Source organism: Mchenga conophoros, linkage group LG4 (assembly GCF_057382185.1).
Source record: "Mchenga conophoros isolate Kocher_MC1m ecotype Shallow Benthic linkage group LG4, M_conophoros_male_GT1.1, whole genome shotgun sequence".
Classification (NCBI taxonomy): domain Eukaryota; kingdom Metazoa; phylum Chordata; class Actinopteri; order Cichliformes; family Cichlidae; genus Mchenga; species Mchenga conophoros.
The window spans coordinates 13,304,002-13,316,115 of NC_140529.1; the positions used below are offsets into that span (position 1 = coordinate 13,304,002).

Below are 12,114 nucleotides of genomic sequence, written 5' to 3' on the forward strand. Positions count from 1 at the left end.
AGTGGCCAGTGAGTGTAGCTGGAGATCTGCAAATAAACTATGCCTACTACTACCCTCAGCAAGTGACATCAATATAGAATAAATAGCAGTAGGCAGGAATCAGACAAAGTCAAATAAAAAACTCTGTTAAATGAGTAACGAATCCTCCTCCTGAAATGCCCTGTGACCTCTTAACCAGCTGGATTAAACACAGGTCAGAGGACATCAAAAGATCAAGAAGAATGATCTCAGTAAAGTGTCATTTCCCGTAACAGATATTTTGCTCTATTTTTCCACAACCCATGAAGTCCGTGTTGGTAGTAATAGCTGAGTAATGGCTCCCTCTGCCTCTGATAGGAAACAGGCAGACGGGAGGAGTGATGTGACCTCACTGCCGTCAATCACTGCAGGTTCAGTGGGTGGCAGGGAGACAGGTAGAGACAAGGGTGTCGTTAGAGTGAGTCACAGAGATGAAGGGAAACACACACACATAAACATACAATACCTCCATCATGACACACATTTAGACACAGACAGCTGAGCAGAAAGTGACTGCGATCATCTGTTTTAAGGCAGTCAGGTGAGGTGCAGGATTTACGGCTCAAGTATTTTTATTTATTTTTTCTGTTGGTTGGTCACTGTAAACATTTCCTCACATCAGCAACTGTATTTGATAAGTGTTACTTTTTGTATGAATTATATAACATCAAAGCCCGGTAGTCAGGATGAAAGCGGTTTCCTATCGGACGCTTTGTGACTGAAGACCCACAAGGGGGCGCAACAACATTAAGAAACACGACTGTGCTGTGAAGCGTTGCTTAAAAACCGAAAGTGGAAAGGCCGGTTTTGGGCTCCTTTGATTGATTGATTTGTTTAATCCCCCCCTCCCATTTTATTTAAGTACTTTAGGCCTTTGGCTATTAGCTGCGTGTTTTCATTTATGTGGTTATGTAGGTTTCCTTTTTGCAAATGTTGGAGGCGTATTTTGCTACAAAACTATTACAATGGGAGTAGCTGACTCCCAATAAAAATAACGAACTAGATAAATAAATAAAAATAATAATAATCATATGTTGTTCAAAAGCAAAATGTGGCTTTTGTGTTTTTGAGATATTTCATTAATATTTATATATTTTACTATTATTCATTATTATTATTATTTATTTTCTGCTTAACATTTTAGGTAATTTTAGGCGCAAAAAATAATAATTTTTGGGCATCGTCACGACCTGCAAAATAGTGCAATTTTTATATTAACTGGGAAAAAAATAAATAAATAACTGAGGGTTGAGGAGGAGGGAGCTCTGAGGTGGTGGGATCAGGAGGGAAAAAAGGAGGAGAAGGAGACCGAGGAAAGGCAGACCTCAGACCAGCCCGCCTTACCTCACTCCCCCTGTCCGCGAGCCCGGTGTTCACGGGCAAATCTGACCGCAGATCAGCGCACTCGGGCTCCCTACACACTACGAGTTACACCAACTGGGACTGAGACCAGAGGAAATCGTGTTCGTCGGTAGCCAAGGTACGCACGCCAAGACTCATCCACAGCAGACCGAGGCGAGGGAACGGACAAGAAGGGAGAGAATTCAAGGGGAAAGCTGGTAGGAACCACAGAGGAGTTCACTGCAAAAGAAAAAATCCCCACGCGTTTAGGGGCGAGAGGAGAGGGTGACTGGCTGGCCCCGCAGAAGGAGTAGTATTACGCGAAGCTAATTTCCAACATTTTCTATTCTTGGCAGCGAGAGTGTGCTCTCCGAGCCACATTTATAAAGAGAGCTAGCGGAATGTAATGCTAGCAGGCTAGCCGATGTTAGCTAGCTAATTAGCTTGTCAGGCATCCGAGAGTCGGACGTGTGATCTTTATTAAAATAGGACACTGTCGTCGTTTTTCTTTTTTCAGGGGGAAAAAAGAAAGAGAGGAACAACTGTACTTAATGTGCTTTGTGTTGGATTCTGCCATGGTTTTAAAGGGGTGTCTCGCATAGCTAAGGCTAAGTTAGACAATAAACAGTGCAAGCTTGTGTATATTGATGAAAATCCGTTCAATATTATCTGTCTGGGAAAAGCCAAATCCATTGTGAATATCGAGCCGTGGACAAACCAAAAGGAGAAGGCAAAGGTAACAAAAGAAAAGAAAAAGCCAAAGAGACTTTTGACTGGTGACTGTCTCCCGTCCAATGTTAATGTCGACCGACGTTGCATCTATTATGCTACCCGTTAGTCGGGGAATAATGGACCGGGAAAGGGACATTGATACAGCAGCCGGACCCCATGCAAACGCGGCCGGGGGTCCAGCCGTGGTCCGAGGGATGAAGAGAGGAGATCCGGAGCCCGACGCTCAGACTGCCGCTGCCCTCACTGACTTGTCCGGGGCGGAGTGCAAAAGACCAAGGATAGACGGGACCGGGAGTGTTGTCGGTGACATTGGCCAGGTATGAATGCAGTGTAAACACAAAAGATATGTTTCTCACATCTGTGTCTTTTTTGTTTCCATCTGTTACAAATGCTGCTCACTGAACTCAGTATCATCCGCCCTCCTTTTCCTTCTTCGCTGTTTTTTCTGTTTGCTTCTAAGCATCAGCTAGGAAGGATGATGTTTTTGACAGCCCCCCCTCCACGCGCGCATTTTCCCCTCTTGATAATCATGCATCGTTGCAACAGCAAATCCTTTAATTATAACAAGCGAAACGCAGGAAAAGTGTCTCAGTAGTAAACGCGTTGCTTGCTGTGATTATCGAGGCTTGCTGTTTGTTCCTCTTGGTGCTGCTCTTACCAAACCAGACAAAGGTAATATGATCCAGGCTCCATTGCTATGACAGTCCCAGACACCACGGCAAAGATCAGAGCCATTCATCATGCCTGCCTCACAGAAGGTAAACCAGTGCTTTGTCACATGTTGCGAGGGATTTTGTATTTTTATACTTATGTGGATGAAATTACTTTGAACTGTGCGGATAATTTGTCAGTGAGTCTTCAGAAATCCTGACACACACATGCAGGGCATTTAATGGCTCCGTGCCCCCCCATGATTGTCGCTAGGTGTTAAAAGAGAGAGGCAGACAAGGATTGGGGGAGGGGTCACCACAGAGAAAGACAAAGAACAGAGCCTTTTTTTTTTTTTTTGAGCTTGAAGGAGCGAAGGGTCTCTGGGGGCCCCTCCTTAACACGGGTCTTCCCTTGCTTTTATGACTCGACTGCTGAGACAGCAAAGCATCAGCGTCCATTCCTGCTTCCCCGGACCAACCTGTGTACGTTACAGTAAACTAGAGAACTGCCGAGGCGCAGGGTGCACCTCTCACTTGTTCTGCCTGGATCTCTTGCTATTTATTTCTCTCTTGCAAACACACAGCACGCATCATTCCTACACCTACACACACATGCTTTGAAGTGCCCCTGTAATGCAATAGTACAAGAGAAAAATTTCAGCTGACGTCTGGTGGGTTTTGTTTTTTTTTTTTTTCTTTTTCAAAGACCAGGGAAACTGCTCTAACGGTAGTCGAAGGGCAGGCGGACACGACTTGAGGTCGTCTGCAGGTAATTGAATCCTGGGGAAACTGGTAAAATGCTTCAATGGGCTGTGCAGCTGACCCGCTGCAAAGACAGAAAGGTCCAAGTGTGATGCTGTGATGCTCAGTGAGCCTCACAGAGGATGGATGTTGATGATGGGAAAAGGTTATAGCCCGCTGGCAAAGATGATGTGACAATGAGCAGGGCGGCATGTGGTGGATTCTCGCTGCCCATCGGTTGTATTGATTGTTGGGGTCGGGGTGAGGTCGTGTAAATGAAATAAAAGGGAGGATGAGGCTACAGCAAGAGAAAGAGAGTGCGCCGAAGGTTGCACGTGGAGGATAAAGAGGGGAAAGCGAGGATCGTGGTTTAATTGGGCACAATGTGCGAGTGGATTAGAGGAGAGAGAGAGAGGTGTGACTGGGGACTGATAGATGGATAGATGTGGGGATTTTGGGGTGGGGGTGGGGAGGTGGGATAAAGGAGACTGATGGCAGAGTGAAAATCTGAGCGGTTAGTTTGCATCCATCAGGCGGCATGATAAAGTATGCGAGGGAAGTGATGGATGGCAGGCATGACACCATCAGTTGTGGGAGAGATAAGCATGAGGACAGGGCCTGAATGACGATAATCAGCTCAGTGACACTTTATACAAAGGATAAATAAATCGGAAAATGACATTGAGGGGATGTATCGAGTAGCTCTCGGGCGCTGCATGGCTGCTCGCGATGGAGATGATGACTCCAGTGGATGTTCCTTGAACTAAATGCACCCAGCAATTACTGTAGGGCTCCTGCAGTGAGCTCGAGCTGGTATACTTCTGACCTTCCAGGCTGACTGCAAATCAGGACTGTAATAATAAACGAGAGTGCAGCCTCCCCTCTTTTGTTGTTGCTGCTCTCCTCCCCCGCTCCACCTCATACAAACTGCACCCCTTCCCACCCCCACCCTTATCTGTCCTCTGATTTGTCCCCCTCCTGCCTCCCCCCAGGCATATTTCCAGATTGCTAATTGACTCCTGGTTCACAGGCTTTCAGCGTGCCACTGAGGCAAGCCCCCCCCCGGATTCACTCTTTCCTCTGTGCCGCCCCATCTATCTCCCCCACTGCCATCTTTGATAATGTCTTCATTTCTCAGCCCGTCTCCCATCACTCAAATCGGTGGAATATCCATTTCTTTTTCCCAGCTGTGTTGTCTTATTTTCCTCTCTCCTTTTCCCCCCTTTCCCCTCCACTTCATCTCCCCCTATGCGCTCTTTCTTTGTATGTTTGGTGCGCTCTGTTGGTCTTATTGATGCTTCCCCTTGAGGCAGCACTGTTGTCTGCGCTGAGGTAGTGGGAGTACAGTATCCAACTCTCCCTCTTTCCGCGTTTCTCGGAGAGCCGATTTGTCCTATCGTTGGCAGTAAAGAGGCTTTGTGTCGCGCTAACGAGATCAAAGCTCATTTAGGAGAGGGCATTAACCAGAGCGATCGCTTTAATGGGGCCAGGGTGGAGTTGGGGTGGGGGGTGTGGGCGGTATGTATGAACAGATCACTGAAAAAGATTATCACCGATAGCGCACGTTTTTTTTTTTTTATTCATAGTGTTCACCACAAGCAGCATCCATAGCACTGAGAATCATTACTTCTCGTGGAACAAGTGAAGTTAAAGTTTAGTCTGCTGAGCAGCTTCAGAACTTATTGTGCTGCAAACATGAGAGCTGATGGTTGCCTGAGAAAAGAGACGTTAAAGAATACCCCCGCAGCCCAGGCAAGAAAGTAAATTGCAACAAGAACTTTAAAGTCTCATGAACCTTGGATATCACAACAATATTACATGTACCCACCGTAATTGCACCTCCTTTTTTCCCCTTAGGCCCTCAAAGCCACAGGACAAAAACAATAAAAATGCATAAATATTTTAAAAATATGTAAAACTGAACATTTAACAATTTGTTTAAATAGTTTATATGCCCTTGTTTCATTTTAGTGCAGTGTAAAATTTTACTGCGTCTGTTATTTCTGCCGGCGGTAGTTTCTGTGCTTCTCTCTGCATGTGTGAGGAGTTTTGATTGGAGCTTACTGTAAGACCTGCGTTAGACTGCTGCGGGGGGTCTTTGTCAAACCTACAACGTAAACCATGTAAGTGGCTAACGTTGTTGCTCGCATTTATGCTTGTGTTGGTTCATTATGTGTTTAAAGTGTGGTTGTGGACTTTATTCCCTCCAGAGTCCCCGTGCTTGTTGTTTTTCTTTTTCTTTTTTTGTGCATCATAGGCAAAAATATTGGTCTTTGTGTATTTCCCTCATGTCCATTCCAATAGTTTTGGTGATCTTCTTTCCTTTGCTGACATTTGTGAGTCCATATATTATGATGTGTTATGATTATTATTCCTTATAGTGAGAGGATGATTGTCATTTTCTCGCTGAAAAATTCATCAACTGCAGCAAAAGACGAGTCGAAAATGCACACGATGAATCAATTGTGCTGAACAGGCCAATCACAATAATGGGCCAATCCAACCTATAGTGACATTTCTGGGCAGGTACGCTTCAGATTATGCTGTAGGTTATGGAGGGGTTTGTGGTTGTGACGTACCTACAGCAAAATTTTCCAGCTGAGGCATTCCCCAGTGAGATGTGTAAAAGCTGATCAACCCCAAATCCTTTAGCTATTAAAATCAATTATAAGTGTTGCCAAGTTACATGTGTGTTGCATGTATCCAAAGGTCTGCCTGGGTCCATGTGATTGCATTGTTGTCATAATGTGGTAAACACGAGGCTCCATGTGCACATCTGCATGCCCTCAATTTTGTTGCATACACTCTGCAGGCACTACTAAGACACCCTCTGTGCATGCATCCCCAAAGTGTGTAATAACTATTCATCCCTGCGTGTTTGCACGTGAGCGTAATCCCTGGATTTAACACTGACTTCGTTTGACTGGCACAGCTAGACTTATTAGTGGTTAGTAAAAGTGATGAAAAAAGAAATGCAAAGACAGGGAAAAGTGTCAGTGAGGTAACAGGAAACCCTGTATGGAAGAAACAAAATGATTTGTTGGCAAGTAATAAGTGAAGAGAAGATTAATCTGCATTTTTGTTTGATCATGATTTATCAGTAGTTTTTTCTTTTTTTCCATCCTCCCCAATTGGGTTGATTAACTGCCTTTCTCCTCCATACATTATTGTAAACTGAAAGGGACAGAGGGTTTTTGTTTAGCTGCGATGCACATTTTTCAATTTTAAGACTATTAAAGCCTTAAAAGATGATTTGAGATAACAGTAACACTCAGATTCACTGATAATGAAAAAAATCATTAGTCACAAGCAGCCAGAAGTCAGCAGCTGCCATTATGCTAAGAAGAAATATCCCCAGAAGTGGAAAGTGTTAGGAGGACGGGGAGGTGTGGGACCAGTTGTGTGTTCGGCATATACTAATGTGCTAACATGTGTTGCAGAGGGTCACACAGTCCCAACCTGGTCTCGCATTAGGTGCTGTGCAGCTGTTAATGATTGCTGTTAAACTTTGAGCCACAGCACAGTGGACTCACCCTTGACTTTTGAACCAGCAACGATAAGCTAAAATTCCCCATATGCAGTTGCTCAACTCCTCTTTTCTCCCTCCCTTCTTGTGTTCAGCTCAGCTCACTACGCAACAGCATTATTACCCAAGCATCGACAGCAGACAAAAGAAGGACGCCACTAGGGCTGGGCCATATTATACCGTTCACGGTAATACCGGTATAATGTTAGGCAACGATAGGAAAATGAAATATCGCGATAGAATGGGAGTAAAACGCGCATGCGCAGTGCCTTTGTTTTCATACGCACATGGCCGATTGTTGAGTGAAACAGATGAACCAGAATTGGTTTGTAAAAATGGTGCAACTTCAGTGATGTGGAACTGGTTTGGTGTTTGTCCGTCAGATACACAACAAAGCACATTTTTTGCAGAACATGCAAGCGGCCGTTGTTATTGTCATATTTGTCGGACTAAGATGCTCTTAAATCTGGGAGTAATCTGGGTCCTAAACTCCGTATGCTTCAGGTCAAACAACACTGCAGCATCACTTAGAGTTAAAAACGGTCTAAATTCTTTCATCTTTAATAAAACGATCAGCATTGCTGCTTTACCAGGTGTAACTATAAAGTTTAACTTCCAGGCATCCATGAAAACAAAAGTTATTACATTTAACGGAGTTAGAAGTTAGCAGGAAGCTAGCGGAAGTTAGCTCGCTAGTTTCGCTAGTTACCTAAGCACGATATAGCATGTTCTGACGGAGAGATTTCTGAAAAAAATCAAACGTACAGCTCTGCTATCACTTCCAACATAAATGAAGACAGGAAACTAAACAGCAGTGACGTTTGTAGGGTTACTGAAGTTGGGCTAGCTGGTATATAATGATGTGCTACGTGATCGCTAGCGACACAGCTATGTTAGCATAACATAAACAGTGAAGCTGGAGGACGAACACTAACACTTTTCCACTTATAAAAGTTAACGTGAAGGTTCTTCATGGTTAGAGACAAATGCAATCGCATGGCAGGATGCTGTAAACGGACCAAACTTCAGTCAGGAGAACAACTGAGATAATCCATCCACAATACGAGGTTAGTCATTAATATACTGCAACAACATGGGAATAGAGCAGCTGCCAGAGAATTCAACATTAATGAATCAATGGTACAGAAGTGGAGGAAGCAAGAAGAATGAGTTTAATAAAGTTTGATTTATCTGACTGCTTTGTTTCGCTTAATGTGCCTTATAATCCCGTGCACCTTATGGTGCGAAAAATGCGTACTGCACACTGCAGTTTAATGTTGCAAAGCACCTCTTTTTAACTTCAGTGGATATTATACATGGTTATGCTCAGGATATGTCAGCCCATTTCTACTGGAAATGCCTTTTGGTTAAACTTTCAGCAAGGAATTTGCATTTGCACTGTTACATTTTTATAAAGCTTTAATGTACATAAAAACCAGCTTCTTGTTTAAGTGAAAATAAATGGAAGGTTGTCTTTTTGCGCTAGTAATGTTGTGGAGTTGTATTTTGTCTCGCATCAATTATATCGTCGGTTATATCGTTATCGCAAATTTTCAAATATATATCGTGATAAATATTTTTGGCCATATCGCCCTGCTCTAGACGCCACCATTCATAAAGAGATCAGAATAGGTTTGAGATCCCTTTGTCTCTCACTTGATTTCCTGGTTTCAGCTCCTTCACATGGCACTTTCATGCTAGCACTCCCTTTATAGTCATCATGCCACTGCTCCCCCACTCAGCATAGCTCCTCCCCAAGGCTGCCCCCAAACTGTCACATGTGCTCCCATCTCCTCCCACACATACAGCCAAATGTCAATTCAGTGCTTCCCTTACATGGGGGTCATCTGCGATGTGCTGCCACAATACCCATCACAGCTGTCTATGAATGATACCCTGGTTTGCTATGTGAGTTTTCCCAACTTCAGCTGAATGCACTGCGATAGTTTTGTATTTCTTTGATTTTTATTTAGTTCTTTTAAAGCTTTTATTAATGAGGCCTTACAGCATAAAGCATGTCCACAGTGCACTAAGAGCTCTGCCTCGGCAGACTGAAACAATAATTAGATCTGACAGAGAAGAGTGAAGCAACCTGTGCAGGTTATTGGTGGAATTTATGAATTGCGTTTAACTTGGTGGCTTAGTCCAGTACCAGTTAATTTACAGTTTGACCTTTGAAGTTGTGCCACATTAACAGTTGGATCCTTTTGCTATTGTGTTGTGTTATTTACAACATTCATCAAATCTTTTTTAAATTCTCGGCTTTACTTTGTGATAAAGGCAACAAAGAGTTCACATCTGTTAAATCACTAACTGGACATTTGTCCAGTAAACACTTTTGGCACTTGCAATATTTAGATAGTTACACAACTGCCTTGTCTGTCCAAACTTGACACGTGACCTTTTCAAATAAATTGTAAATGCCTTTAGAAGGTTATTTTAAACACCACCATTTTGACCTAATAGATGTTTGATTGTAATCTCTACATTATTTGGAATGAATGGACAAACAGTTGTGAGATACAGGGGTGTAGGACCATTGAGCGGTAAAATTAAATCGCTTCATCCTTGAGTTCAAAGGTGACGCTTGTTCTAGATGTAGTGAAATTTCTTTCACGTGTTCTTGATACTGTGCAAAAGTCTTGGGCCATTTCTTTATATTTCACTTCCAAAGGGCCAGACTTTTTTGTAATTTAAAAAAAAAAAAAAAAAAGGTAGTCTTGAGTAGTTAGCATGGGTCTATACACTTACATGAAAAGTCCTGAGCCCCCCCTACTTATGGATTCCAAATCCAAAAAAAGAAAAGTTGAAGAGGAAAATGGAGAATTTAACAGTATGTGCACAGATTTGTTTGTTTTCACCACCAACGCTGCTGGCTTAGAATAGAATAGCTTACCGGTATACTCAAACTGTGGCTGGTCTTTAGCCAAAATTAAACTGAAACTGGCCTCTCTCGCTTAACTTTTGCTATTCTTAAAACTTTGAGGCTCCTAAATGTTTTGTTTGTTATCAAGGTAGCCCACTTTTGTGATTCATTTGCATAAAAACAGGATAATGAATCATACGTTCTCAGTCTGGTTTTGAAAGCTGACTCAAAGCTGGCCTGCAGAGCTTTAGAGCTGCTCTGTTTCAAAGGAGGCTTAAACATGCTAATTGAATTTTTCTTCCTCCACTTTTTAGTAGTTGCATTTTATGTTTCTTATTTAGACAGTTTTATAATTGAAACAAGGACTGGAATTCTTTATAGTATTGTAATGAGTACCAAATAATGATAAGATTTTTCTTTGGTCAAAAATGTGGTGGTAAAGTTTGCAGATGCTTTCTTAAACTTTAACCACCCAAATCTGACTGGTTTCTCCTTGAGTTTAAGTGAGCAGGTGTGATCTCGTTTACAAGATTAGGACAGGTTTATCGACAGATGGGCAAACAGATAATATAACTCAGTGAAATAACAATGTGGTCCAGCTATAGATGAGTGCTTTCTTGTGCAGGAACCTTCATGCGGAGACGTACGGGGACCTGCATAATTCCCAATTCCTAGGTCATCTGTTTTTATTAGCAAATCCACACAGTCGGTACAGAGGAAACAGTCATCAATAAATCCACCCAGTGAAGTGCCCTCGAGCTTTATATTTTATTAAAGTCGGAACCACCACCATCACCAAAAAAAAAAAAAAAAAATGTGTCCAGTTCACATCAGAGGTGTTGAAGACTCCTACTCTTTTAGAAAATACATCGCTTAAAAGAGAGAAACTCGGGTAGTTGTAGCGGTGCCATTGTGTGGGCACAGTTTGGTCTGTAAAGTGAAAAAGATGCTGTTGTGATAAATGAGCCTTCAGTTCTCGGGAAAGCTTGTGTTTCATCTTGTCTTTCTGCGCTTCCTCTCGGTCTTTGTCCTTATGTCCTCACATATTGACTACCTCCAATGCATTTGTCATTCTGAGCGTCGTCTCTCGGCTTTAATACACCCGTCTCGAGTCCACCATATCCATCACTTTGTGGCTCTTCTGCACTTTTCTCCATAGCTATAATACGGTACGCTGGTGTCTACGTTTCCTCCTCCACGGTTGGGTTTTGTTGACTTGATAGAGCTGGTGGTGGAGCTGATCAGATGTTAGCATAGCTGTGATTTGACATTTGTCAAATCACCCCTCCTAGATTATTTTTCCACACCTCAGACATAGGCATGCAGCAGCAGATATATCAAAAAAGTCTTTTTCATGATGATTTGGAGGGAGCAGGTGTGTTTTTTATTTCCCCCCCCCTAACATTTGGTGATATGAGACCACAAAGCCACCTCCTCGGGCTGTTCTGTTTGGGACCGCTGGAAGCCTGCAGCGGCCTGCCTAATTACCGTCTCCCCTCCTCCCTTAGTCTCCCTCCCCTCTCACCATCTGTTGACCTCATGTCATTTTGTCTTCCTTCACCACTGCTGCTCCACTTTTTTCCCTTGCTTCTACCCATTTGCTCCAGCAACTTCCCAACTTCTTTCCTTCTCCTCTTAAAATAGCAAGTCAGAGACAGAGACAGAGAGAAAATAAACAAGAGAGACGCCCTTTAGTTTTTACCCTCTGTCGAGTCAGTGTTTATGAGCGTGTGACTGGTTTTTCTGTGCTTTTGCTGATCCCTGCCAGCGCAGACTGAAGCCCTCCACAGTCAGCCGGCCGGCGCCTTCAAAGGCTCCTCCTCGCTCGCAAACTATATGGAATTAACTTAATGGAAAGTTACAGAAGTGAGGCATGAAAGCACAGCTCTGAACCTGCACGGGCTCAGACCGAGCGAAGCAGCACAGCTGCGTTCATTTTTATTTATTTTATAAAAAGCTGTCGGGAATAAACTTTTGTATACCTTTCAGCAGCCACGTGATGTAAAGCCATATGGCAAAGGCAGTGTGTGCTTGTGTGTGCCTGGGTTTGTGTGGGGGTAGGTAAACGAGTCTGTAAAAACTTGGTATCAAATTCAACCCCTCGAGCTCCTTCCCCCACCCTGCTTTAAGAAAATATAAATCACATGGCATTCTTCACTTATGACTCATTGTCTCCATTTTGCGAATACTTTACTGCTTTATTTCTCTCCCCTTTCTTGGCTTTGGCTCTCTTATTACCC

General features: G+C 43.2%; 1 protein-coding gene across 6 annotated transcripts in view; it reads left to right on the forward strand.

The window, feature by feature from the left end:
* The first annotated feature begins 1,263 nt into the window (after positions 1-1,263).
* Positions 1,264-12,114, forward strand: part of LOC146575654 (RNA binding protein fox-1 homolog 2-like) — a 52,207-nt gene continuing 41,356 nt past the window's right edge. For 5 of the 6 annotated variants that reach the window (XR_014892165.1, XR_014892164.1, XM_085270446.1 and 2 more), the window contains exon 1: positions 1,264-2,408. Coding sequence is in view for 4 of the 6 variants with exons in the window: in XM_085270446.1 (XP_085126572.1) it covers positions 2,154-2,408 (255 nt within the window). In the remaining 2 variants the exon portion in view is untranslated. The remainder of the gene's footprint in view (positions 2,409-12,114) is intronic. The other variant, XM_085270449.1, reaches the window with a different exon arrangement.